Consider the following 24,147-nt stretch of genomic DNA (forward strand, 5'->3'; position numbering starts at 1 on the left):
GATGGGGGGCTGACTATGGCTGGAGTGTGACAGACCTCTAGTTAGGGCCCTTACAGACTGAGCGAGGAGTAAACGAATAAAGCGCTCTGAAGCCAGTCTCAGCGATGGATGTAGTCAGAGCGCCACCTTGTGGAGGCCCTTCGGCTTGCTGCAACACTTCCTATGCCATGAGAAAACTACAACCAACTACGTTGAATTATTTGCTTATCTTGGCTTTTTGAGGGAAAGTCCCACTGTGCGGCCCTGTGTGGCCCCGAACTTGTGGACTCTCCTGCCTCTGTCTCCCAAGCCAATAATGCACCATTCTTTAAATCATGCTTGTTCGATTACTGAAATGAGGTCTCCTGAGTAAAGGAGGATGACTGTGAGCTCCGGATCCTCCGAGTACCTTCTCAGACTGGAACTACAGGCAATTCCTACCTGCAGCATTAAACTATCGAATTCATCACATTTACGTGTTTGCTTGCTGTGTGTGTAAGCCTGTGTCTGAGCACTTGCCATAATGTTCATGTGCAGGTCAGAGGACAGCCTTCAGGAGTTGGCTCTTCACCCTGTGGGGCCAGGGGATCGAACTCAAGCTGTCAGACTCCTTGGCAGGTGCTTATAAATGATGAGGCATCCTGCCGACCCTAAACTTTATTTTTTATTTTTTTATTTATTTTTATTTATTTATTTATTTATTTAGATTTTCGAGACAGGGTTTCTCCATAGCTTTTTGGTTCCTGTCCTGGAACTAGCTCTTGTAGACCAGGCTGGCCTCGAACTCACAGAGATACGCCTGCCGCTCGCCTCCCGAGTGCTGGGATTAAATCTTTATTTTTTTTAACATAATTTATTTGGAATCTTCACATCATGTGCCCCAATTCCGCTCATTCCCCAGTCCTCCTGTGTCTGCTCTTCACCCCTGCAGTGCCCTGCTCCCGCAAAAGAAAAGTTAAAAAGAAAAATTAAACCAAACCAATCAACCCACCAACTAACCAAACAATTTAAAAAAAAAAAAAAAAGAACAAAAAAACGCCCTCTTGGCGCCTCCGTCTTTTTTTGTTGCTGATGTTGTTTTGTTTTTTGTGTTTTTTGTTTTTCGAGACAGGATTTCTCTGTGAGCCATGACTAACCTGGAACTAGCTCTTACTAACCTTGGAACTAGCTCTTATAGACCAGGCTGACCTCGAACTCACAGAGATCTGCCTGCCTCCCGCATCCCTGAGTGCTGGGATTAAAGATATGTCACGCCCCACCCCATTGGCTCCTTCCTCCATCTTTCCCACTTCTCTTGCACTATTTGTCTGAGTGGAAGTGGGAGCTGAGGTATGTCACCCAGCGTGCCTTTTATCCATTCGGCTTTCCTTGAAAATGTTCTTTGACCATGAGTCATTGGTCTGGTTTAACACCTCTAATTCCTGGCACACCACCATCACTGGACCCTAAACTTTATTATATACTATGTTTTTAGATTATTTGAAAGTCATGTTACTCTTCAGTATGTGTCATCGCCCTTCTTTTGCTCTTAATTCTGCTCTTGGGGTTTCCCAGCACGAACCCACACCCGCCTGTCCACTCCAATCACTACAGCTGTCAACTAGATACCCACCCCACACTAACCTCTTCATTCCTGCTTCAGCTCTTGATTCAAAGTCTTCCAATTTCCTTAAGTGACTTCTTAAGAGCAGAATCACTAACAATAGGTGGAGCATGAATAATAAAAACTGAGACAGATATTGGGATTCAACCCAAAGACCAGAAAAGCAAAGCAGCCAAGCCACTAGAGAGTTCTTACCTCTATTAAATCTTCAAACTGAAAAAGAGAGTGAGTTCCTGTCTCATCCCTCTTTATATTCCTCTCTAGTGCTGGGATTAAAGGCTTGCACCACTACTACCTGGCCTCTATGGCTTACTAATATACCTGCTAGGATTAAAGGTATGTGCCACCACTGCCTGGCTTGTATGGTTGACTAGTGTGGCTGTTTTGCACTGATCTTCAGATAAGCTTCATTTATTAAAATACAAATAAAATATTATATTTCCCCCTTTTTGTCTAAAATAAAGGTTATAATCTAAGAAAATTATATACAGTAAGTACAATAACTATATACAGTATATATAGGCAATAAATACATCAACAATGTCTAGTTCATTTGCATCTGACAAATTCAGAGAAAATACTCCATATCTATCTTGGTGAGTGCAAATTCTTGTACCTAATTTTCTTTCTATCATAACTTGCTTTCTGCATCTGGTAAACAAGGAAAACTAACTATCTAGTCTTCAACTCCCTCAGAGACCTAAGAAAGAAATAATATTAACTGAGTAAACAGGAAGTGCCAGAAGCAAATCCCAAGAATTGTGAGAAATGACAGAAAGAGCTAGCTGCCTGGACTGTTACTCAAAGTTCTTCTGAAACATTGGGACACCCACCTTCAGTAGACAGGCTTAGCATATTCGACAGACTTTTCTGTGAAGCAGTGTATTATGAAGGGCTGTTCTTCCTTGCCTTGACAATGTTTGGCAGTCACTTTCTTTGTGTCCTACTTGTCCAATTAGGACAGCATACTGTCAGCAGTCAAGGCAAGGGCATTTTCTTGCCTGGTGGCTTATTTTTTCCACAAGTAAAGTAAACTCCATATCGAGTTTCTTCAATGCCCATTATCTTCTCTGAAGTAGATTGGTGCTGCTAGGAGCAGATGTATATCACCATCATAAAAAGCCTTATGTTATGAAAAGACCTTAAATGCCATAGTCTGTAGATCTCTGAAGTGTTTGAAGATGACCTGTCTATCTAATATATATCTTTATTTGACCTTGAAAACATATTTAATGTGACTATAAATTCAATTATAATAGGTGATTAACTACTAACCTGCATTTCCTTATTATCCTAAATAGTTGGTAATAAAAATTTAAGGACTAGAAATTTGCATCATTGTTAAATGAGTTGAATAGGTACAATACCTTGAACAACAGTAAAAATGTATGTATAGTATATTCTAACAAAATTAATTTCAAATTTGTATCAATATACAAAATTTGTATACAATATATACAAAATCTAATCCAATGTAAAACATTTAAAACTAATAGTTGCTTTTTAAAAGTAGATTCAATAATTTACCTTTTTATCTTACCATATCTATATCCTCCCCTTTTTCTTTGCAGAGTAGATTCAATAACCTACCCTTTTATCCTATATTTATATCCTCCTTTTTTCTTTTCAAAATAAGAACCTTGAATCTAACTTCCTTTGTTTAGCTTTTCCCCTAACTGTAACCAATAACAACTTGTAACCAACCCCCCTAAACAATGACAAATATCCATAACCCATTGAATGACCAAAAACGACCCACCCTACCTCTTGGGAATGTGGATGTCATATTCCTTTTTTTTAAGGTTCTATACCATTTTATTCAGCAGATTTAATTTTTACAAACATTAAAAAAAGCAAACTAGGAGAGGACTATCTATGGCATTGTTTAAAATGGCCACTAGTAAACAGTCACAAACAGTGACTAGGCAGTTTCATGTCTGAAGATGTGCTCCCCCACTCAAGCAAGCAAAGGGGTCAGTGGCAAAAACCTGCGTTTCATCTCTTAAAAAAGAACAGAACAAGATGGCCACACCCTAACCACTGAGATCACAGTGGCAGGAAAAGTGTGCCAGAACTCTATTCTGTTTGGGTCCTCTGTTCTGCTCCCTCAACAAAATGTTTTCTCAATAAGGCTTTCATTTCTCCTCCCAGCTTGACATAATGCTTCAAGTGGCTTTTACTATTCAGATACCTCTTCCACCACTTTTACTTTCTTCTTTCTTTTCTTTTTGCTGGTACCACTGTCCCCATGTCCAGCTTCGCCCCCACTTTCTGGCACAGTTTTAGGCTTCTTGTCCTTCTTTTTCTTCTTTTCCTTCTCCATCACCTGAGGAACTACTGAAGGGGTCTCATCACTTTCACTCTCCCGCTTCCTTTTTGTGGCTTTTACTGCAGCAGCAGTTAATTGAGGGGCTTGTATGGCTTCAGCAACCAGTGCCTCCTTGCCAGAATCACTGTAATCAATGTAGTCCTGTTTCCAAGTGGCAGGGGTTTTGTCTGTGGGTTTGCCACGCTTATCTAGAAGGCCCTGCTTGACCATCATCTTCTTCTGACTTGCCTTTGGACCTAAACCCCACTTACGAGGATAAGTGTCTCTCTCCATGATCACCCTCTTTATCTTGGCTACTATGCCATGATCACAGGTAGAAATCACTGCTGTAGTCATCAATGCAATAGCCATGCAGATTGCTTCCCCCTTGGTGGTAATGACCACAATCTCCTGGTTGACCTCAATGCCATCCTCATATCGGAGAACACCAGGAAGCATGATCTTGGCCCCATAGCATATTGCATTCACTGCACTATCTTTCATAACCAGCCGTTTATGAGATGTCAGCAGCTTTTCCAAAGGGTAAACAACACGCCTCAAGTAAGTCTCATCCTTATGGTTATCATACAGCCACTGAGCATCGAGTACATCATGCATCGTCACCATGTGATCCTTTTCACTCATGACTCCAGAACGCACCCTCCGAAGTTCCTGCATCTGACCACCAACTCCCAGTAACAAGCCAAGGTGTACGCATAGTGTCCGAATGTAAGTGCCAGCTTCACAGCTCACCCAAAAGATTCCTAATCTTCTTTCAGGATCATATTCTATCATTTTGCTCTCGTAGATCGTCCTCACTCGAAGCTGCCTCTTTACTGCAGCAATAAGTGGGGGTCGCTGAAACAGGGCACCTGTCAGAGTTTCTAGGGCCCTAGAAAGTTGAGTGCTGCCTTCAATAGCATTGTGCAGGCGGACAATTCCCACATACTCTTTGCCTGCACTCTGTTGTGATTTCACCAAACGAGTGGCTCGTTCAATGCATACAATTAAACAACCAGTCACTTTGGGATCTAGTGTGCCACTGTGACCTGTCTTCTCTACCCGAAGTATTCGTCGGATCCAGGCTACCACCTCATGGGAAGAGGGGTTAGAAGGCTTGTCAAGATTAATGAAACCTGTCCTGATATAGTCCCCAATCTCCCTCTTCAAAGGATTTGAACCACAAGGAATAGGCGTATAGTGTGTTGTCTTTACATTTAGCTTATCAAAATCCTTTAGTAACAAGGGCCACTGAGAAGTGTTCAATTGAGCCACTCTGGATTCTGGTTTGATAAGAAAGTCTTCAGCATGTTGTATTTCAGCTACATCATCTTCTCGTAATGGCTTCTGGTCTTTTTTCTTTTTATGCTTCTTTGGCAAAGTAATTACTTCTGCATCCATCATCTTGTACTGCACCACGTGCGTCCTGCCCAAGCCACCACCCAGACGTCGTATTCTTAAATTTACTTCCTGCTGTCTGGAAGTGATGGTATCTTTAGGGGATCCTGAAAAGAAAAAATTTGAATTAATTGTCAAGTCCTGGGAGAGGTAGCTGTATCATTTGTTGCCCAGGCTCTGCATAATGGTACAGCGCAGGGCTTGAGTCCTGGCTAGAGTAGTCTGTTAGGCGGAACCATCTCAGCTAGCCACCTTGAAATTGTTCTGAGCAGTTTGTATTCCAAAGCTGATCTTTAAGTGGTATCTTTCTATCGTCTCAGAGTAAAGGGCTGCGAAAAAATATACCAATCAAATGGACCTAAGAAACAAGCAGGTGTGAGCTATCCTACTATCTAAGAAAATAGACTTCAAGCTAAAATCAGTCAAAAGAGACAAAGAAGGTCATTCATATTAGTCACAGGAAAAATCCATCAAGAGAAAATTTCAATACTGAACATCTATGCCCCAAATACAAGGGCACCCTCATATGTCAAAAAACACTTCTAAGGCTTAAATCATATATTAAACCCCACATACTAATACTAGGAGACTTCAACATTCCTCTCTCACCACTGGACAGGTCAATCAGACAAAAAACAGAGAAATAAGAGAACTAACAGATGTTATGACTCAAATGGACTTAAGAGACATCTATAGAATATTCCATCCAAACAAAAAATATACCTTCTTCTCAGCACCTCATGGAACCTTCTCAAAAATTGACCACATACTCAGTAACAAAACAAACCTCAACAAATACACAAATAATTGAAATAACCCATTGTACCTTATCAGATCACAATAGTCTAAAACTAGAAGTCAACAGCAATACTGATTCCAGAAAACCCACAAACACATAGAAATTAAACAATGCTCATCTGAATCATCAATGGGTAAAGGAAGAAATAAAGGGGGAAATTAAAGACTTCTTAAAATTCAATGAAAATGACCATACAACATACCCTAATTTATGGGACACAATGAAAGCAGTGTTAAGAGGCAAGTTCATATCACTAAACACCTACATAAAGAAGCTAGAAAAATCCCACACTAGTGAATTAACAGAACATTTGAAAACTTTAGAACAAAAAGAAGCAAACTCACCTAAGAGAACTAGACGGCAGGAAATAATCAAATTGAGAGCTGAAAACAAAATGGAAACAAAGAAAACAATACAAAGTATCAATGAGACAAAGAGTTGGTTCTTCCAGAAAATCAACAAAATAGACAAACGTTTATCCAAACCAACCAAAAGGCAGAGAGAGACTATGAAAGTTAACAAAATCAGAAATGAAAAGGGGGACATAACAACAGACAAGGAAGAAATACAGAAGGAAGTCATATTTTGAAAACCTGTACTTCACAAAATTAGAAAACTTAAAGGAAATAGACAACTTTCTGGATAAATATCACTTACCAAAATTAAATCAAGACCAGATAAACAAATTAAACAGACCTATAACTGCCGAAAAAATATAAATAGTCATCAAAAGTCCCCAAACCAAAAAAAAAAAAAAAAAAAAAAGAAAAGCCCAGGACCAGATGGCTTCAGCTCAGAATCCTACAAGACTTTCAAATAAGAACTAATACCAATACTCCTCAAATTATGCCACACAATAAAAATCAGAGGGAACATTGTCAAACACTTTTTATGAGGCTACAATTACCCTGATACCCAAACCACAGAAAGACATTAGTAAGAAAGAGAATTACAGACCAATCTTACTCATGAACATTGATGTAAAAATACTAAATAAAATACTAGAAAATCAAATCCAAGAACACATCAGAACCATCATTCACCATGACCAAGTCAGCTTCATCCCACAGATGCAGGGATGGTTCAACATACGAAAATATGTCAGCATAATTCACATTAAAAACAAACTGAAAAATAAAACCACAAGATCATCTCATTAGATGCCAAAAAAGCTTTTGACAAAATACAACATCCCTTGCTGGCTGGAGAGATGACTCAGTGGTTCACTGCCTGCTCTTCCAAAGGTCCTGAGTTCAATTCCCAGCAACCACATAGTGATTCACAATCATCTGTAATAAGATCTGGTGCTCTCTTCTGGCCTGCAGGCATACATGCAGAAAGAACACTGTATACATAATAAATAAATAAATCTTTTTAAAAAATATAACATCCCTTTATGATAAAGGTTTTGGAGAGAGCAGGAATACAAGGAACATACCTAAACATAATAAAGGCAATATACAGCAAGCCAACAGACAACATCAAACTAAATGGAGAGAAACTCCCAGCTATCCCACTGAAATCAGGAACAAGACAAGGTTTTCCACTCTCTCTATATCTAATCAATATGGTTCTTGAGGTCCTAGCAATAAGACACCAAAAGGAGATAAAGGAGATACATTTTGGAAAAGAAGAAGTCAAACTCTCACTAATTGCTGATGATATGATAGTTTACATAAACGACCCAAAAATTTTTCCAAGGAACCTCTACAACTCATAAACACTTTCAGTAATGTAGCAGGATACAAGATTAACTCAAAAAAAATCAGCACCCTCCTGTATACAGATGATAAAAGGGCTGGGGAATAAATCAGAGAATCAATACCCTTCACAATAGCCACAAATAGCATAAAATATCTCTGAGTAACTCTAACTAAACAAGTGGAAGACTTGTATGACAAGAACTTTAAATCTTTGAAGAAAGAAATTGAAGAAGACACCAGAAAGTGGAAAGATCTCCCATGGTCTTGGGAAGGCAGATTTAACATAGTAAAAATGGCAATCTTACCAAAAGCAATCTACAGATTCAGTGCAATGCCCATCAAAATCCCAGCAAAATTCTTTACAGACCTTCAAAGGACAGTACTCAACTACACGTGGAAAAGCAAAAGCCGCAGGATAGCCAAAACAATCCTGTACAATAAAAGAATTTCTGGAGGCATCACAATCCCTGAGTTCAAACTCTACTACAGAGCTACAGTACTGAAAACAGCCTGTTACTGGCATAAGAACAGACAGGAGGACCAATGGAACCAAATAGAAGACCCAGATATTAATCCACACTCCTTCGAACACCTGATCTTTGATAAAGAAGCAAAAAATGTCAAATGGAAAAAAGAAAGCATATTTAACAAATGGTGCTGGCATAACTGGATATCAACATGTAGATGAATGAAAATAGACCCATATCTATCATCATGCACAAAACTCAAGTCCAAATAAATCAAAGACCTCAACATAAAGCCAGCCACACTGAACTTTATAGAAAAGAAAGTGGGAAGTACACTTGAACACATTGGCACAGGGAACCACTTCCTAAATATAACCCCTGCAACACAGACACTGAGAGAAACAATTAATAAACGAGACCTCCTGAAACTGAAAAACTTCCATAAAGCAAAGGACACGGTCAACAAGACAAAACGACAGCCTACGAAATGGGAAAAGATCTTCACTAACCCCACATCAGACAGAAGTCTGAACTCCAAAATATACAAAGAACTCAAGAAATTGGTCATCAAAAGAACAAATAATCCAATAAAAAATAATGGAGTACAGACCTAACAGAGAACTCAAAGAGGAATCTAAAATGGTTGAAAGACACTTAAAGAAATCTTCAACATCCTTAGTCATCAGAGAAATGCAAATCAAAACAACTCTAAGGTTCCATCTTACACCTATAAGAATGGCCAAGATCAAAAACACTGATGACAACTTATGCTGGAGAGGTTGTGGGGAAAAGGGAACACTTTTGCATTCCTGGCGGGAATGCAAACTGGTACCCCTTTGGATTTCAGTGTGGTAATTTCTCAGAAAATTAGGAAACAACCTTCCTCAAGACCCAGTAATACCACTTTTGGGTATATATCCAAAGGATGCTCAATCGTGCCACAAGGACATGTGCCCAATTATGTTCACAGCAGATTTGTTTGTCATAGCCAGAACCTGGAAACAATCTAAATGCCCCTTGACTAAAGCAAATGGATAAGGAAAATATGGTATATTTACACAATGGAGTACTATACACAGCAGAAAAAAATAATGACATCCTGAATTTTGCAGGCAAATAGATGGAGCTAGAAATCATCATTTTGAGTGAGGTAACCCAGATCCAGAAAGACAATTATCACATTAGTCACTCATAAGTGGTTTTTAAACATAAAGCAAAGAAAACTAGCCTACGAATCACAATCTCAGAGAGCCTAGACAACACTGAGTACCCTATGAGAGACATACATAGATTTACTCTACATGGGAAGCAGAAAAAGATAAGATCTCCTGAGTAAAAATTGGGAGCATGGAGACATTGGGAGAGGGCTGAAGGGGAGGGGAGAGGCAGGGAGGGGAGCAGAGAAAAATATAGAGCTCAATAAAAATGAATAAATGTTTTTAAAAAGAAAAGTCTGCAATCTCTCTCTCCATATTTGCACCTTTTGGGGTCTAATTTTTGTTTATTTTTTTGTTTTCTGAGACAGAGTTTCTCTGTAGCTTTGTAGACCAGGCTGACCTCTAACTCATAGAGATCCCCACCTGCCTCTGCCTCTCGAGTGCTGAGATTAAAGTTGTGCACCACCACCGCCTGGTCTTCTAATTGTTTGTAAACCTATTTTATAGCCTAAATAAGCGAATATTCTCTTTGTATTTTTTTCAGGAACAATTTGTAATCCCCAACAAGGTAAAGTGTTCTTTAATTCTTCAAACATTCTTTCTAAAGTATCTACATTTGAATCAGATAGCAAAATGTTGTATGTGATGATAAACTATAGATTCAGAAAATTGCTTATGTATCATTTCCAATGGTTAATTTATAAAATATTGGCTCAGGGTGGGGCTATTTAACATTCCATGTGGAAGAATCTTCCATTGATATCTCTTAGCAGGCTGAGAATTATTATGAGTAGGCACTGTGAAGGCAAATTTTATCTTTTTCTTGTAAAGTTATAGTGAAGAAACAATTTTTAAAATCAATAACTATAAGAGACCGTCCTTTCGGCAATAGAAAAGGCAAAAGAATGCCAGACTATATAAAGAGACCATTAGCTGAATCACCTTATTAACAACTCTTAGATCTGTTACCATTCTTCATTTTCCAGATTTCTTTTTAACAACAAATACAGGAGAATTCTGAGGAATGGCTGATCCTTCAATATGCTGAGCATCTAGTTGCTCCTGTACCAGCTGTTATAAAGCCTGCAGTTTCTCTATTGTTAAAGGCCATTGCTTATCCCATATAGGTTTGTCTGTCAACCATATTAAAGGTAGGGCTGTTGATGATTTTGAAATATCAGCTGTTGTGTCCTGTTCTTGTACAACCTGAATGGTCGGTGACTGTTCTTTGTAAAACCTTCTGTTATTTTTTTTTTCCAGAAGCATAAATTAATTTGTTTCTAAGATTGGGGGAATGTTAATATGAGTATGTCATTGCTGTAACAAATCACACCCCCACAAATTCATTGCTATGCTAGTCACATATGGTTTTAGTATTCCTCTGTCCTCTAGTCCTATACATTCAACCCATCTCATGCTCTGCTTTACCTGAGATAAAGTTCCAGTCCCTAAAAACTGAACATTTACATCCCGAAGAGGCCAATTTGGATGCCAAGATTCTGAGGAACTTATTGTTACATCCACATCTGTGTCATTTATTTGTTTTTTTGTTTTTTTTTTGTTTTTTTGGTTTTTCGAGACAGGGTTTCTCTGTGGTTTTGGAGCCTGTCCTGGAACTAGCTCTTGTACACCAGGCTGGTCTCAAACTCACGGAGATCCGCCTGCCTCTGCCTCCCAAGTGCTGGAATTAAAGGCGTGTGCCACCACCGCCCGGCTGTGTCATTTATTTGTACTTTTAATTTTGGTCTTTGTTCATTTACAGAATTTTGCCAAGATACTCACTTTATGGTTTCTCCTGAAATTTTTGTTCTTTCTTATATAGCTGTTATATCATCCAGAGCAGTATGGTTTCTTACAATAGGCATTGGGTTCTTTAATTGCTCTGGGAAGGAGTTTCCAATATGATGGCAGGAAAGGACTGAACCAGATTTGGCATAGGGGATGGCAAGAGGTCTCTGATGGAGTTTCCCGACACTAAAGGATTACCTTGAATATTCCTTGTTGACCTACATTCATTAGTCCAATGCCTTCCTTTGCCACACCTTCCACATAATACAGAAGGGAGGGGTATTCTAATTATTCTTAGAAAAAACATTGTTTCTAGGAACACCCTATTTACAATCCCTTTTCAAGATAACCTTCTTTGCCACAATAATAACATTTGACATTTTGATTATTTTCTCAAACCTCTAGAAATCACCTCTCCTATCCATGAATCATCATGGTCTTGAGATTCAATATTAATTGTGTCTTGAATCCATTTCTCCAAAGGTGCTGACATTGCCTTTAGTAGCCTAATTATCCTTCTGCATAGAGAATTGGCATTTTCAAAACAGAGATTCAATTATTTGTCTAGCTTCTGAATTTAGTATCATTCTGTTTACTGCGTAAGTCAATCTTTGTAAGAAATCCGTAAAGGCTTCCTTTGGGCCCTGTATAACTTTAGTAAATGACTCAATTCTTTCCTATTTCTCCAATTCTGTCCCAAGCATTCAAAGCTGCTGTGTAGCATAAATCCAGGGTGTGGTTATCATATATATAGCTTGCCTTTCTATATTAGCATAATCTTCTCCAAAGATTTGATGATGGGAGATTTCCCTACTTCTATCTTTACTCTGTTGTTCAATAATCCTAGCCTCTTCTCTGAGCCAGGTACTCCATTGTAATGTAGACCAGGCTCTAAAACACCTGTAATCAATTCAGTCTAAGTCTTTAGGGATAATCCTATCAAACTGCTCACGAGTTTAACATGTGCTTCACAAAAGGTAAAAGCAAGTCATAGGACTATTGTTTCTTTGAATCACCTTAAATCTAACATTGGCACAAAAGTCAGTTTAGCTGAAACAAAGCCTCTGTCATTCAGCAATTCCTGTAAGGTTACTGGATATATTAAGGTTGGTTGTTTGAAAATCTTGGGCTTCTATTCTTATAATGCAACACTGAAATTTATTCTCCATTAAATTCCTCTGTCTGGATTTGAATTTCTCTGTAATCTGTTTTATTAGGTTTTTCCTTTTTTCTTTTTTTTAAATGAATAAGTAATTACAAACAATTGTAATTTTCAGGGAATTTTTTTTAATCTGGAGATAATGCTGACAGATTTTTTGCTTATTTAACTTTATTTTATGTGCATTAGTTTTACATGCATTGGTGTGAAGATGTCTGATCCTCTGGAACCAGAGTTACAGACAATTGTAAGCTGCCATGTGGAAAAGCAGCCAGTGCTCTAACCACTGAGCTATCTCTCCAGCCCTTATTAGGTTTTTCTAAGGCCTGTATTTTAGCACTCAGATTAACCAACTTTTTTAGTGATAAGACAAAAATGATAAAGCTGATGTTTACAACTGACATCACATAAATCCCATCTAAGTTAGATACCCTCTCATTTAATTGCTCCATTTTCAAACTGTCCAGCACATTATCATGCAGAGACCCAAGTCCCTCCATTGTAATGCTCTTTTTTCCCATTTTTTTTTAATGTGGGAAAAACTCTCTCTTTTAACTAATTCCTCCCCTTAAGAATTCCCAATTGTCAACTGGGTGGTGGTGGTACACACCTTTAATCCCAGCACTCAGCAGGCAGAGGAAAGTGGATCTCTGTGAGTTTGAGGCCAGCCTGGTCTACAAGAGCTAGTTCCAGGACAGGCTCCAAAGATACAGAGAAACCTTGTCTCAAAAAAAACCAAAAAAATAAAATAAAATAAAGAATTCCCAATTATTTAACCAATTCTAGAATGTTGATCAAGATGTGAGGCTTATTGCTGCCACATAGGACAGTTAATGCCTGACTGAATTTCAAGGCAGTTACTTAGTTTGGCAGCAGCCAAGGAAGGAGGCTTAAGGAGAGCCTGAAACCAATGGTGGAGAAGTGGGGAACTATATCAAAAATGCACAGGAGGATTGTTTGGAAAAAACATGTATGGGGGTCTGCCTGAAGGCAAAACCAGCCAGTCTAGGGCCAGTGAGCCCTGTGGCATTTGGAGCCCAGGTATTTCCGGAGTTTGGATAGCAGCTGGAGACTAGCTCAGTGAGCCTACAACAGGAAAATCCCAAATTCTCTCAGAGGCTTGAGGAAAAAAAGAAAAGAAAGCCTAGCCAGGTGGGACTGGAGCCCCACATGCAGCTCTAGCCTGTGCTGTTGGCTAAAAACCCACGGGCAAACAGTTTCTTTGTGAATTCATATCCCAAACGTTGGGAGTCAGTTGTAACATGAATAATAAAAACCCAGAGATAGATATTGGGGTTCAACCCGAAGATCAGAAAAGCAAAGCAGCTAAGCCACTGGAGAGCTCTTACCTCTGTGAAGTCTTCAGACTGAAAAAGGGAACGAGTTCTTGTCTCATCCCACCTCATATTCCTCTCTAGTGCTGGGATTAAAGGCGTCACCACGGCCACCCAGCCTCTACGGCTAACTAGTGTGGCTGCTGGGATTAAAGGTGTGTACCACCACTGCCTGGCCTGTATGGCTGACTAGTGTGGCTGCTTTGTGTTCTGATCTTCAGGCAAGCTTTATTTATTAAAATACACATGAAATATCACTACAAATCAGAATAAATAAGGTCCTGATTTCCCACCCTTGAAAGGTTCTGAAATAGCTGAGAGTTCAAGCCTGTAATCCCAGCATCCTGGAGGCTGGGGCAGGAGGACTGCCGAGAGTTTGAAGCCAGCATAGGCTACACAGCAAGACTGTCTCAGAACATACCCAAAAGTTACAATATTATTAAACAATATTATTAAAAATCATATTGAATTTTAGCATATGTTATGAGAGATCAAATTCTATAAGGTCTTAGAAGTTCCCTGCCATCAGGACCTGGCTAAAACTGATTTATTACATTTACACAATGGGAATCAGGAAATGAACCAGGTGGTGGTGGTGCACGCCTTTAATCCCAGCACTCAGCAGGCAGATTTTTCTGAGTTCAAGGTCAGCCTGGTCTACAAGAGGTAGTTCCAGGATAGGCTCCAAAGCTACAGAGAAACACTGTCTCAAAAAACAAAAACATCTGGGCGGTGGTGACATACGTTTTAGTCCCAGCACTCAGGAGGCAGAGGCAGGCTGATCTCTGTTGAGTTCGAGGCCAGCCTGGTCTCTGATAGCTGGTTCCAGGACAGGCTCCAAAGCTACACAGAGAAACCCTGTCTCGAAAAACAAAAGCAACAACAAAAGAAAAAGGAAGGAAGGAAGGAAGGAAGGAAGGAAGGAAGGAAGGAAGGAAGGAAGGAAGGAAGGAAGGAAGGAAGGAAGGAAGGAAGGAAAAGGAAATGAAAGGGAATGATTTAACCCTGGGCCTACACTGGAATCTGGCCATAAAAGCTGCACAAGGGGGCCTGGCTTGCACACTGTCACTCACCCCACTGGTGTAGGACCTTCATGGTCTAGGATCACAGGAAGAAGGGACTCCTACAGGTTTCCCACTCTTTCCTTTGATAGACAAAGCTTTATTGGTCCAAGAGAGGTTTTTAGCAAAAGTTTGAGCTGTAGGCCTTGGCAGTCAGAGCACACAGAAGCCCAGTGGAAGCATAGAAATCGTACCGGGGTGCAGAAAAGATCTGCAGACGTCATGAAAGGTGCTCCATTGCAGAGACCAGCAGGGCCTACAGGAGGTACCAAGTTTCTGGGTCTTCAAGAGACAAACACTACGTGAAGATGAACATTTGCGATCCTAACCTCTGGAGTGCAGGGAGTACAGGAGTGGCACCGTGCCTGGTTTGTGAGGTACTGGGGATGGGACCAGGGCTTCTTCCATGCTAGGTAAATACTCTTCCAGCTGAGCTACATTCCAACACCCAAAAGACTGGTAAGCTCTAAAAGGAACCTAAGGACTAGCGTTTCCAGACTTCAGTCATGCAGTAATGCATTTAACTATTTGCAAATCAACATTATTCCTACCAGGGGATGCTCGTCTCCAAGTCCACGGCCCCACAACAGCTTTGATGATTTTTCTATAAATTTTACCAGAGACACACGGTGCTGAGCTGATTACATTCTTTTTATTGTGGGTCACCAAGTAATTCCGTGAGTTACAGTTTGAGAAGGCATAGAGAGAACATAAAACAGAAGCAGATATTCCCAAAGAAGATTTTCAGATGTGTTAAAGCAGAAGATAATCACATATTCAACCCAATGCTCATCAAAATCCCAGCAAAATTCTTCAAAGACCTCGAAAGAACGGTACTCAACTTCATATGGAAAAGCAAAAAACCCCGAAGAGCCAAAACAATCCTGTGCAATAAAAGAAATTCTGAAGGCATCACAATTCCTGACTTCAAACTCTACTACAGAGCTACAGTACTGAAAACAGCCTGGTAGTGGTATAAAAACAGACAGGAGGACCAATGGAACCAAATAGAAGACCCAGATATCAATCCACACATCTTCGAACGCCTGATCTTAAAGAAGCAAAAAATATCAAATGGAAAAAATAAAGCAAGGGTGAATGGGGGAGCGGGAGGGATATGGGAGGAGGGGAGGAAGTATAAACTGTTGAATAGAAAAATTAAAAAAAAGGAAAAAAAAGAAAGCATATTTAACAAATGGTGCTGGCATAACTGGATATCAACATGTAGAAGAATGAAAATAGACCCATATCTATCACCATGCACAAAACTCAAGTCCAAATAAATCAAAGACCTCAACATAAAGCCAGCCACCCTGCACCTTATAGAAGAGAAAGTGGGAAGTACACTTGAACACATTGGCACAGGGAACCTCTTCCTAAATATAATCCCAGCAGCACAGACACTGAGAGAAACAATTAATTATTGGAACCTCCTGAAACTGAAAACCTTCTGTAAAGCAAAGGACATGGTCAAAAGACAAAGAATGGGAAAAGATCTTCACTAACACCACATCAGACAGAGGTCTGAACTCCAAAATATACAAAGAACTCAAGAAATTGGACACCAAAAGATCACATAATCCAATAAAAAATAATGGAGTACAAACCTAAACAGAGAACTCTCAACAGAAGAATCTAAAGTGGCTGAAAGACACTTAAGGAAATCTTCAACATCCTTAGTCATCAGAGAAATGCAAATCAAAACAACTCTGAGATTCCATCTTACACCTGTAAGAATGGCCAAGATCAAAAACACTGATGACAACTTATGCTGGAGAGGTTGTGGGGAAAAGGGAACACTTTTGCATTCCTGGCGGGAATGCAAACTGGTACCCCTTTGGATTTCAGTGTGGCGATTCCCCAGAAAATTAGGAAACAACCTTCCTCAAGACCCAGTAATACCACTTTTGGGTATATATCTAAAGGATGCTCAATTGTGCCAAAAGGACATGTGCTCAACTATGTTCATAGCAGCTTTGTTTGTCATAGCCAGAACCTGAAAACAACCAAAATGCCCCTTGACCAAAGAATGGATAAGGAAAATGTGGTACATTTACACAATGGAGTACTACACAGCAGAAAAAAATAACAGCTTAAATTTTGCAGGAGAATGGATGGCTCTAGAAAACATTATTTTGAGTGAGGTAACCCAGACACAGAAAGACAATTATCACATGTACTCGCTCATAGGTGGTTTTTAAACATAAAGCAAAGAAAGCCAGCCTACGAACCACAATCCCAGAGAACTTGGACAACAATGTGGACACTGAGACTTACATAGATCTAATCTACACGGGAAGTAGAAAGTAGAAAAGACAAGATCTCCTGAGTAAATTGGGAGCATGGGGACCTTGGGAGAGGATTGGAAGGGAGAGGGGAGCAGAGAAAAAACGTATAGCTCAATAAATATCAATTTCAAAAAAGCAGAAGATAATCATTTGATGGAAATTCATGCTGGCCATATACAAGTAAGCCTGTTTGCTTTTGTTTGAGCTTCTTGTTTGTAGATGTGGCCACATATGACAGTCACCGTGGGGTTTCAAACACATACTAGTGCTTGTTCCCATTGCCCATGACTTCAGAGGCAGTCAAGGTAAGCCCCGGTCGTTTCATGTCTGTGTATGTGCATGTGCGCATGCACACAGGTATAAGTGTGTTTGTGTATACAGGTGTGAATATGTGCCTTCCCATGTGTGTTGAAGCCAGAGATCAACATCAGGTTTTTGACTTTTTCTTTTCTTTCCTTCTTTTCTCTTGTTTTTAGTCAGACTCTCTAGCCACTGAGTCCCTGGAGTTTTCCTGCTGCCACCACTGGGAACACACACATACACAAGAAAGTATTGCTATGCTGCCCAGGCTGAGGCTCTCAAGTGTACAGGCATGTACCACTACACTACTGAGACTCAGGCCTCTATTGAGCTTGTCATGGCTGGGTCCTACATTTCCCCCTTCACAAGTACCAATGACAGAACCCAATTATGGGTCCTGCTTGCCCATAGGTTTAAGGAGATAGCATTGGGACCTAAGAAACAATAATTAGCTACTTCCTGTAGGAATTGCACAATGGCCAGCTCAGTCTCCCTTCGCACTTCGGGATAATCCAACACCAAAATGTTTCAGCTGAGGTCGTTACCCTGACTATCATGTAAGTCAATGTCTCCTTCTCTTCAGTCTTGCTTCTCTTCCTTCTCTCTTGACCCCCAAAACACCCCTCAATGGGATTTCCTTACATGCAGCCCTTTGTTTACTGTTGATAGAAACTGAGGCCAACTGATGCCAATGGCAATCCATGATGACAGATGTCAAGATGTTGGACAACCTAAGGTCTGGCTAGCAAAAAGATGCCATCATTGTTAATACTGCCCACACCAAGAAGCAGAACTCTTCCAGCTTTGCTGGTGTTGCATTAGAACAGTGTAATGAAGGAAAGAAATGGGTTGCTAGCTAGTGCAATATCTTAGATATTTGAGGTTGTTTGTTGTATTGGTTACTGTTCCTTTGTTCTTCTGTTTCTGCCATTTTGTTTTAGATAGTCTGGCTTCAAAATTAATAACTGAGGGGGACTGGAGAGATGGCTCAGTGGTTAAGTGTACTGACTGCTCTTCCAGAGGACCCGGGTTCAATTCCCAGCACCCACATGGCAGCTCACAACTGTCTGAAGATCCAGTTGCAGGGGATCTGACACCTTCATACCAATGCACATAAAATAAAGTTAAGTAAACCATAAAAAATATTTTAAAAAATTAATAACTGAGGATGACCTTGAACTTCTTTCCTCCACCTCCAGAGTACTGGGATTACAGGAGTGGTCTTTAAAAGACTTTGAGTGTCCTGGCTTATCTTGACTAAAGCTCTGAGAAAAAAATAAGGAAAAACAGAAAACGATTAACCAGAAATTAAATCTATGTGTGAATTCAGAGAGTGTTCAAGGTGGTGGGTCCCTGTAGTCAAAGGTAAATAAAACTGAGAACAGGGACCTCACCAGTGAAAGAGCTGCGCACAGAAGTCAATTTCCCAGCAGAAAATGGTTGTTAAGTGCTTGCTCTTTAAATGCCAATTTGGTAAGATCTTCCTTTTAATTAGAATGTTTGATTCATTAATATTTAAAGTAATCATTGACATTAACAGATTCAGATCTCTCATCTTATTATCTGCTTCCCATTTGGTTTGTTTGTTTGGTTTGGTTTTGTTTTCTAAGACGAGATTTCCCTGAGTACCCTTGGCTGTCCTAGAACTCTCTGCAGACCAGGCTGGCCTCAAACTCACAGAGATCTGCCTGAATCTACCCCCCAAGTGCTGTAATTAAAGGTGTACACCACCACAGCCCAGCCCCAGGTTGCTTCTTACTGCTTTTGTTTCTTCTTCCTTTTTTGCTTTATTTATTTATTTATTTATTTATTTATTTATTTATTTATTTTTTAGATAGGTTGACCTCAAACTCAAACACAACTGAGGATGACCTTGAACTTCTGATTCTCTTTTTCCCACCTCCTTAGTGCTGGATAACAAGCAAAGCACACCATCACACCCCCTGTAGATGCTGGAGTTTGAACCCAGGGCATCCTGCATACTAAGCAATCATTCCAGTCAAATGAGGTACAGTGTACCTCTGCAGTTTATATTGTGCTAAGAATCAAGGCTAGGACTTCCCACCTGCTAGGTAAGGCCCCTCCTAAAGGAGCTATATTCTAAAACTCCTGACTTTGATTTTACATTTCTATCTTCATTACTTATTAGCTTTTACTTACAGGTTTTGCCTTTTATTTAGTAGTTATTGAGATTCATATATGCACTCTTTTCCGTTCCCTTTCCTTCTTTTTTGAAGCAGGGTCTTAATAAAGGATGACCTAGTATAAGTAGCCCACCCACACCAGCTTCAAATTTGCAGTAATCCTCATGCCTCTGCATCCTGAGTACTGGGATGGCAGGGTGACGGCATCAGCCAGCCATTCTCCACACAGTCTTCTAGCACAGGTGGGTTTGGTTTCTAGTTCTCTGTCTTTCTTATTGGCTTCCATTCCTTCCCTCACTGTGTGTCTGTTTTGAAGTCTTGGTTCACTGTTTCTAAAGCCAGAGTAGCCTGGATGCTTTTCTATCAGAGTTCCAACCACTAGTCATACCTGCTGTTTCTGAGTAAAGCTACACACACCCTTTGTAGAACTTTGGTTTCTGTTTTGATTTCCTTTTCAAAACTGTGGTTGATCTCTGGAGTCTTTGTTAGCCTCTAGGCAGAGGTAGGGTATAGGGAGAGGAAAGACTGCTGCCCCAGTAAATGGCTGCTTATGGAACCTTCAAAACTGTCATTGCTATTTCAGATAACAGCCTCCCGAGAAACAAGGAGCCAACTAAAAATAGCTGGTTCATTTGGATTTACTCTTTTTATGAGTCCTAGGATAAACTTTGCACATTATAATACTAAATTCTCCACCCAGAGGCTTTCCTGTCTGCCTGAGTGTGTGTGTTATGTGTGCGCTCTCACATGTGTGTGTGTGTGTGAGAGAGAGAGAGAGAGAGAGAGAGAGAGAGAGAGAGAGAGAGAGAGGGAGAGAGAGAGAGACATAGAATTGTTATTATCGCATCTACTCATTTTTTGAGGGGTGTGTGCGATTATGTGCTGTGTGCCACAGCAAGTGTCTGGAGCTCAGAGGACAGCTTGCAGGGGTCAGTGCTCTCCTTCCATCATGAGGGTCTTGGGACTCTAACTCGCTTCCTCAGGCTTGGCAGCAAGAGCCTCTCCACAACTGAGCCATCTCCCCAGACCTCTGCTGTTGTTTTGAACAGGTTATATGAGTTCAATCTGAGCATTCTCAGGAATGTGCTCAATTCTGAACATGATGATGTATTTTTCCAATCTGAGGGTGTATATTTTTCTCCAATAAAAGCCTGTTCCTGCCAGGCTGATGGCACAGGCCTGTGATCTCAGCACTGGGAGGCTGGAGCAGTAGGAGCAAGAGAGGAAGGCCAGCCTAGGAATCATAGTGACACATTCTCCTAAGAACAACTCAGTCCATAGAGACCTTTGAACTCCGGAGTCTTTCTTGCTTGCTGCCCTTTGTCCATTCTTTATGGAGATAGGCTTTTGTTTATCTATCCCAGGCTAGCCTGGACTCACTATACAGTTAGTCTTAGTCTTGTCTCAAACTCACATCAATTCTCTTGCCTAGGTCTCCCAAGCGCTGGGATATTAGTATGCACCACCACATCCAGGCCTCCTTTCATTCTCAACTCCCCAACTCCCGTTTTTGGTTTTGGACACAAGAGTCTCATTGTGTAACTCTGGCTGTTCTGGAGCTCACTACATAGACCAGGCTGGCCTTGAACTCATGAGGATCCATTTGCCTTTGCCTCCTGAGTGCTGGGATTAAAAGTATGGGCCATTATGTTCCACCTCTAATACATGTATATTCTGTGTTTTAACCATAGTCACCTTTTATCCTCTCTTATCCCACTCCCACTTTACAACAAGCCTTCCTCCTAATTTCATGTCTTAGCATTCTTTCAGTGATACTGTGTGACACTGTTCCTACGGAAATAAGAACAAATATCTCCTCACACCAGATAGAGAACTGATGACAGATCAAAGTAAGAATACCCAAGTCCAACTTGGCAAACCAATGAGTTTTATTGGGGCTACTTAGAGAAGTGTGGGTGAGGGATACTTATAGGAGCAGAAATAACTCACAAATAAAGCCCATGCCAACGTGGGAGACCCTTCAATAAAGCTGGAAACCTTAAACACCACACAACTTGCAGGCAGCTGGACAGTTGGAGTGGGTCTCTTTCCAGGTAACCGAGCCTCTTCTAGGCTGTTCAGCTTATTTGAGAGCTTCTCTTAGTAGTTCTTACTGTTTTTATATGCTTGGGGAGGGAGGAACTGTAGTGATCTATTGTTTGTATTTCAATAAGTAAATCTTGCCCGAAGACCAGAGGCAAAGCTAAAGTCACTAGAGGTCAGGCAATAGCGACATATACCTTTAATCCTAGGATTTGGGAGACAGAGTCAGGTGGATCTCTGTGAGTTCAAGGCCACCCTGGGCTGTGGGCGCTCAATGCAATGCAGGAACAAATTCAGGCGGTGGATTTGTTTAATCCCAGTCCTAGGGAATTATACACCTTTAATTCCAGCACTAAAGGGAATATAAAATGAAGGAGAGAGAGGCTTTGTCTGCCTAGTTTACGGTTGCCCAGCCTTGGTAGAGATCAAACTTCTCTAGTGACTTGGTTGCTTTGCTATTCTGGTTTTGGGGTTGAACCCTAATTTCTTTTTTTTTTTTTTTAAATATTTATTTATTATGTATACAATATTCTGTCTGTGTGTATACCTGCTGGCCAGAAGAGGGCACCAGACCCCATTACAGATGGTTGTGAGCCACCATGTGGTTGCTGGGAATTGAACTCAGGACCTTTGGTAGAGCAGGCAATGCTCTTAACCTCTGAGCCATCTCTCCAGCCCCCGAACCCTAATTTCTGTCTCTGGGTTTTTTGTTATTGGTGCTACAAGGGACCTAGTGGATCTGGTCAGTTTCAGGTCGCTAAGCAACCTGAAACGTTTGAGTTGTTTACTTCCTGAATTTACGGAGCCACCTCCAAAGTAGGTTTAATTTGGAGGAAATCGCTTCAAAACAGTGACCCACTGAGCTTTGACAGGATTTCCGAAAGGTGCATGAATAACTGTGGCTCCACTTCGGGGCTGGAGAGATGACTCCGTGGTTAAAAGCACATACTGCTGTTGCAGAGGCCCTGGGTTTGAGTCCCAGCAACCATATCGGATGGGTTTACAACTGTTAAGGCACCTATTGTTTTTTTATTTGGTTCTCCAACGTGTGCAGACACTTGAAGCACCCCACCTTTGATCGTGTAAGTCAACCTAATTAATCCCTTAATAATTTTATAAAGTCTAATGGTTCTATTCCTCAGAGAGTCCTAACGATGTACCTGGTAAACAAAGGTCCCATTGCCCAAGTCACATAGGAGGCTAAGGCAGAAGCATAGAACGTTCAAAGCCAGTGGGGGCAACTTAATGAGATAGTCTCAAAGTAAAACATTGCTCAGCATGATAGACTTAACATCATACACGACCAGGAGGAGACAAAGGATCAAGAGTTCAAGGCCAGCCTTGGCCACTACAGAGGCTAGTATTAGCCTCGTGAGACCCTGTCTCAAAATTCCAAGCCTAAACCACCAATAAAACCCTCCTTCTAAACATTAAGATGGGCGGGGATGTGGCTTAGTGCACTAGGCTCAACACAGGTTACACATACAGGGAAAACGGAAAATTAGAACATTTGGCCACTCTATTTAGGATTAAGGACACCATGCTGAGCTCTACGAGTCTTCTGGCCCGCTTGGCTGTCTTTCCAGAAATCACTGGAGTCAGCCTAGGTCTCCCTTCGGCGTCCCCAAACTAAGAAATGGCTAGAAAGCCTGGTTTGAAAAGTCTGTCAGCACAAGGAACCCAGCACCCTCACAGAACCTATGGGGACCTGGGGCCGGGCCGGACGCAGATGCAAGGGTCAGTCAGTGCAGGATGGAGAAAGGAGTCTCGGACACCTACCTCGTCACCCACTTCCTGGGCACCAAATACGGAAATGGCAACCGCGAGCTACGCCACGCTGACCCGCTAGCCAGTGCCTGGCTGCGGTCACGTGGGCCGGGGCACGCGGAGACGCTCCGCCCTGAGCTCACGCAAACGGAGGGGGGTAGGCGGGCGTGTGGGTGAGGCCTCCGGCGCGCGCTGTGAGCGTGAGCAGAGGGTGTGGGCGGGGCCTCAGGGGGGGGGGACCACGGGTGTGAGGGTGGAGCGTGTGGGCGGGGCCACCGGCACAAGCTGCAGAAGGGGTGGGAGCCAGCGGGCGGGGGGGGGGCGTCCTCCTGCGCGCGCCGTGGGCGGAGCCTCGGCCGCTTGCTGCGTAGGGTGTGGGGGAAGTGTTGGCGGCGGGCTGGTGTGGGCGGGGCCTCCAGCGCGCCTCGGGCGGGGGCGGGACGTGTGGGCGGTGCCTCCCGGTGCTCCCGGGCTTCGGGGGCGGCGGTGGCGGCCGCGGCGACGACGAGGACGACGAGAGTGGGGCTACGCATAGAGGGGCGCCTCGGCCATGACTGCGGAGCTGCAGCAGGACGACGCGGCTGGGGCGGCGGACGGCCGTGGCTCGGTGAGCGGCGGGTGAGGGTAGCGGGGCCCGAGCTCCGGCCGAGAGGGGCGCGGCGGGCCGAGCGGGCGCGAGCCGGCGGAGGCCGGGGCCTGTGGGGTGAGGGCGGGAGCACCCCCCTCGGGCCACCGGAGACTTGCGAGGCTGGGGTCGCGCGCCGGTGTGAGGTTGCCTGGATGTGTGTGCCAGCTCAGGTTCCAGGTGGGACCCGGTGCGGGACCCGCTGCTGGGGACCCTACCGGGAG

The 24,147-nt window shown here is 41.9% G+C and overlaps 2 protein-coding genes across 10 annotated transcripts in view; one reads left to right on the forward strand and one right to left on the reverse strand.

The window, feature by feature from the left end:
* Window positions 1–3,097: 3,097 nt before the first annotated feature.
* LOC130873100 (H/ACA ribonucleoprotein complex subunit DKC1-like) lies at window positions 3,098–23,392 on the reverse strand. The gene is made up of 2 exons (XM_057767649.1): window positions 23,311–23,392; window positions 3,098–5,395 (listed from the first exon to the last, which is right to left on the reverse strand). Exon 2 carries the CDS (start codon window positions 5,292–5,294, stop codon window positions 3,762–3,764), a length of 1,533 nt encoding a protein of 510 aa, XP_057623632.1. The 5' UTR covers window positions 5,295–5,395; window positions 23,311–23,392; the 3' UTR covers window positions 3,098–3,761.
* A 358-nt stretch (window positions 23,393–23,750) lies between these two features.
* The window catches only part of Usp28 (ubiquitin specific peptidase 28), a 57,555-nt gene continuing 57,158 nt past the window's right edge, over window positions 23,751–24,147 (forward strand). For 7 of the 9 annotated variants that reach the window (XM_057766325.1, XM_057766329.1, XM_057766330.1 and 4 more), the window contains exon 1: window positions 23,751–23,905. In XM_057766325.1, the coding sequence (XP_057622308.1) occupies window positions 23,849–23,905 (57 nt within the window). In that variant the 5' untranslated portion in view covers window positions 23,751–23,848. The remainder of the gene's footprint in view (window positions 23,906–24,147) is intronic. The other 2 variants (XM_057766328.1, XM_057766327.1) reach the window with 1 other exon arrangement.

This window comes from Chionomys nivalis, chromosome 4 (assembly GCF_950005125.1).
Source record: "Chionomys nivalis chromosome 4, mChiNiv1.1, whole genome shotgun sequence".
NCBI lineage: Eukaryota > Metazoa > Chordata > Mammalia > Rodentia > Cricetidae > Chionomys > Chionomys nivalis.

What these genes read in the sequence shown, in the direction of transcription:
- LOC130873100 (XM_057767649.1), bottom strand. Translation starts at nt 5,294, where the DNA reads ATGATGGATGCAGAAGTAATTACTTTGCCAAAGAAGCATAAAAAGAAA.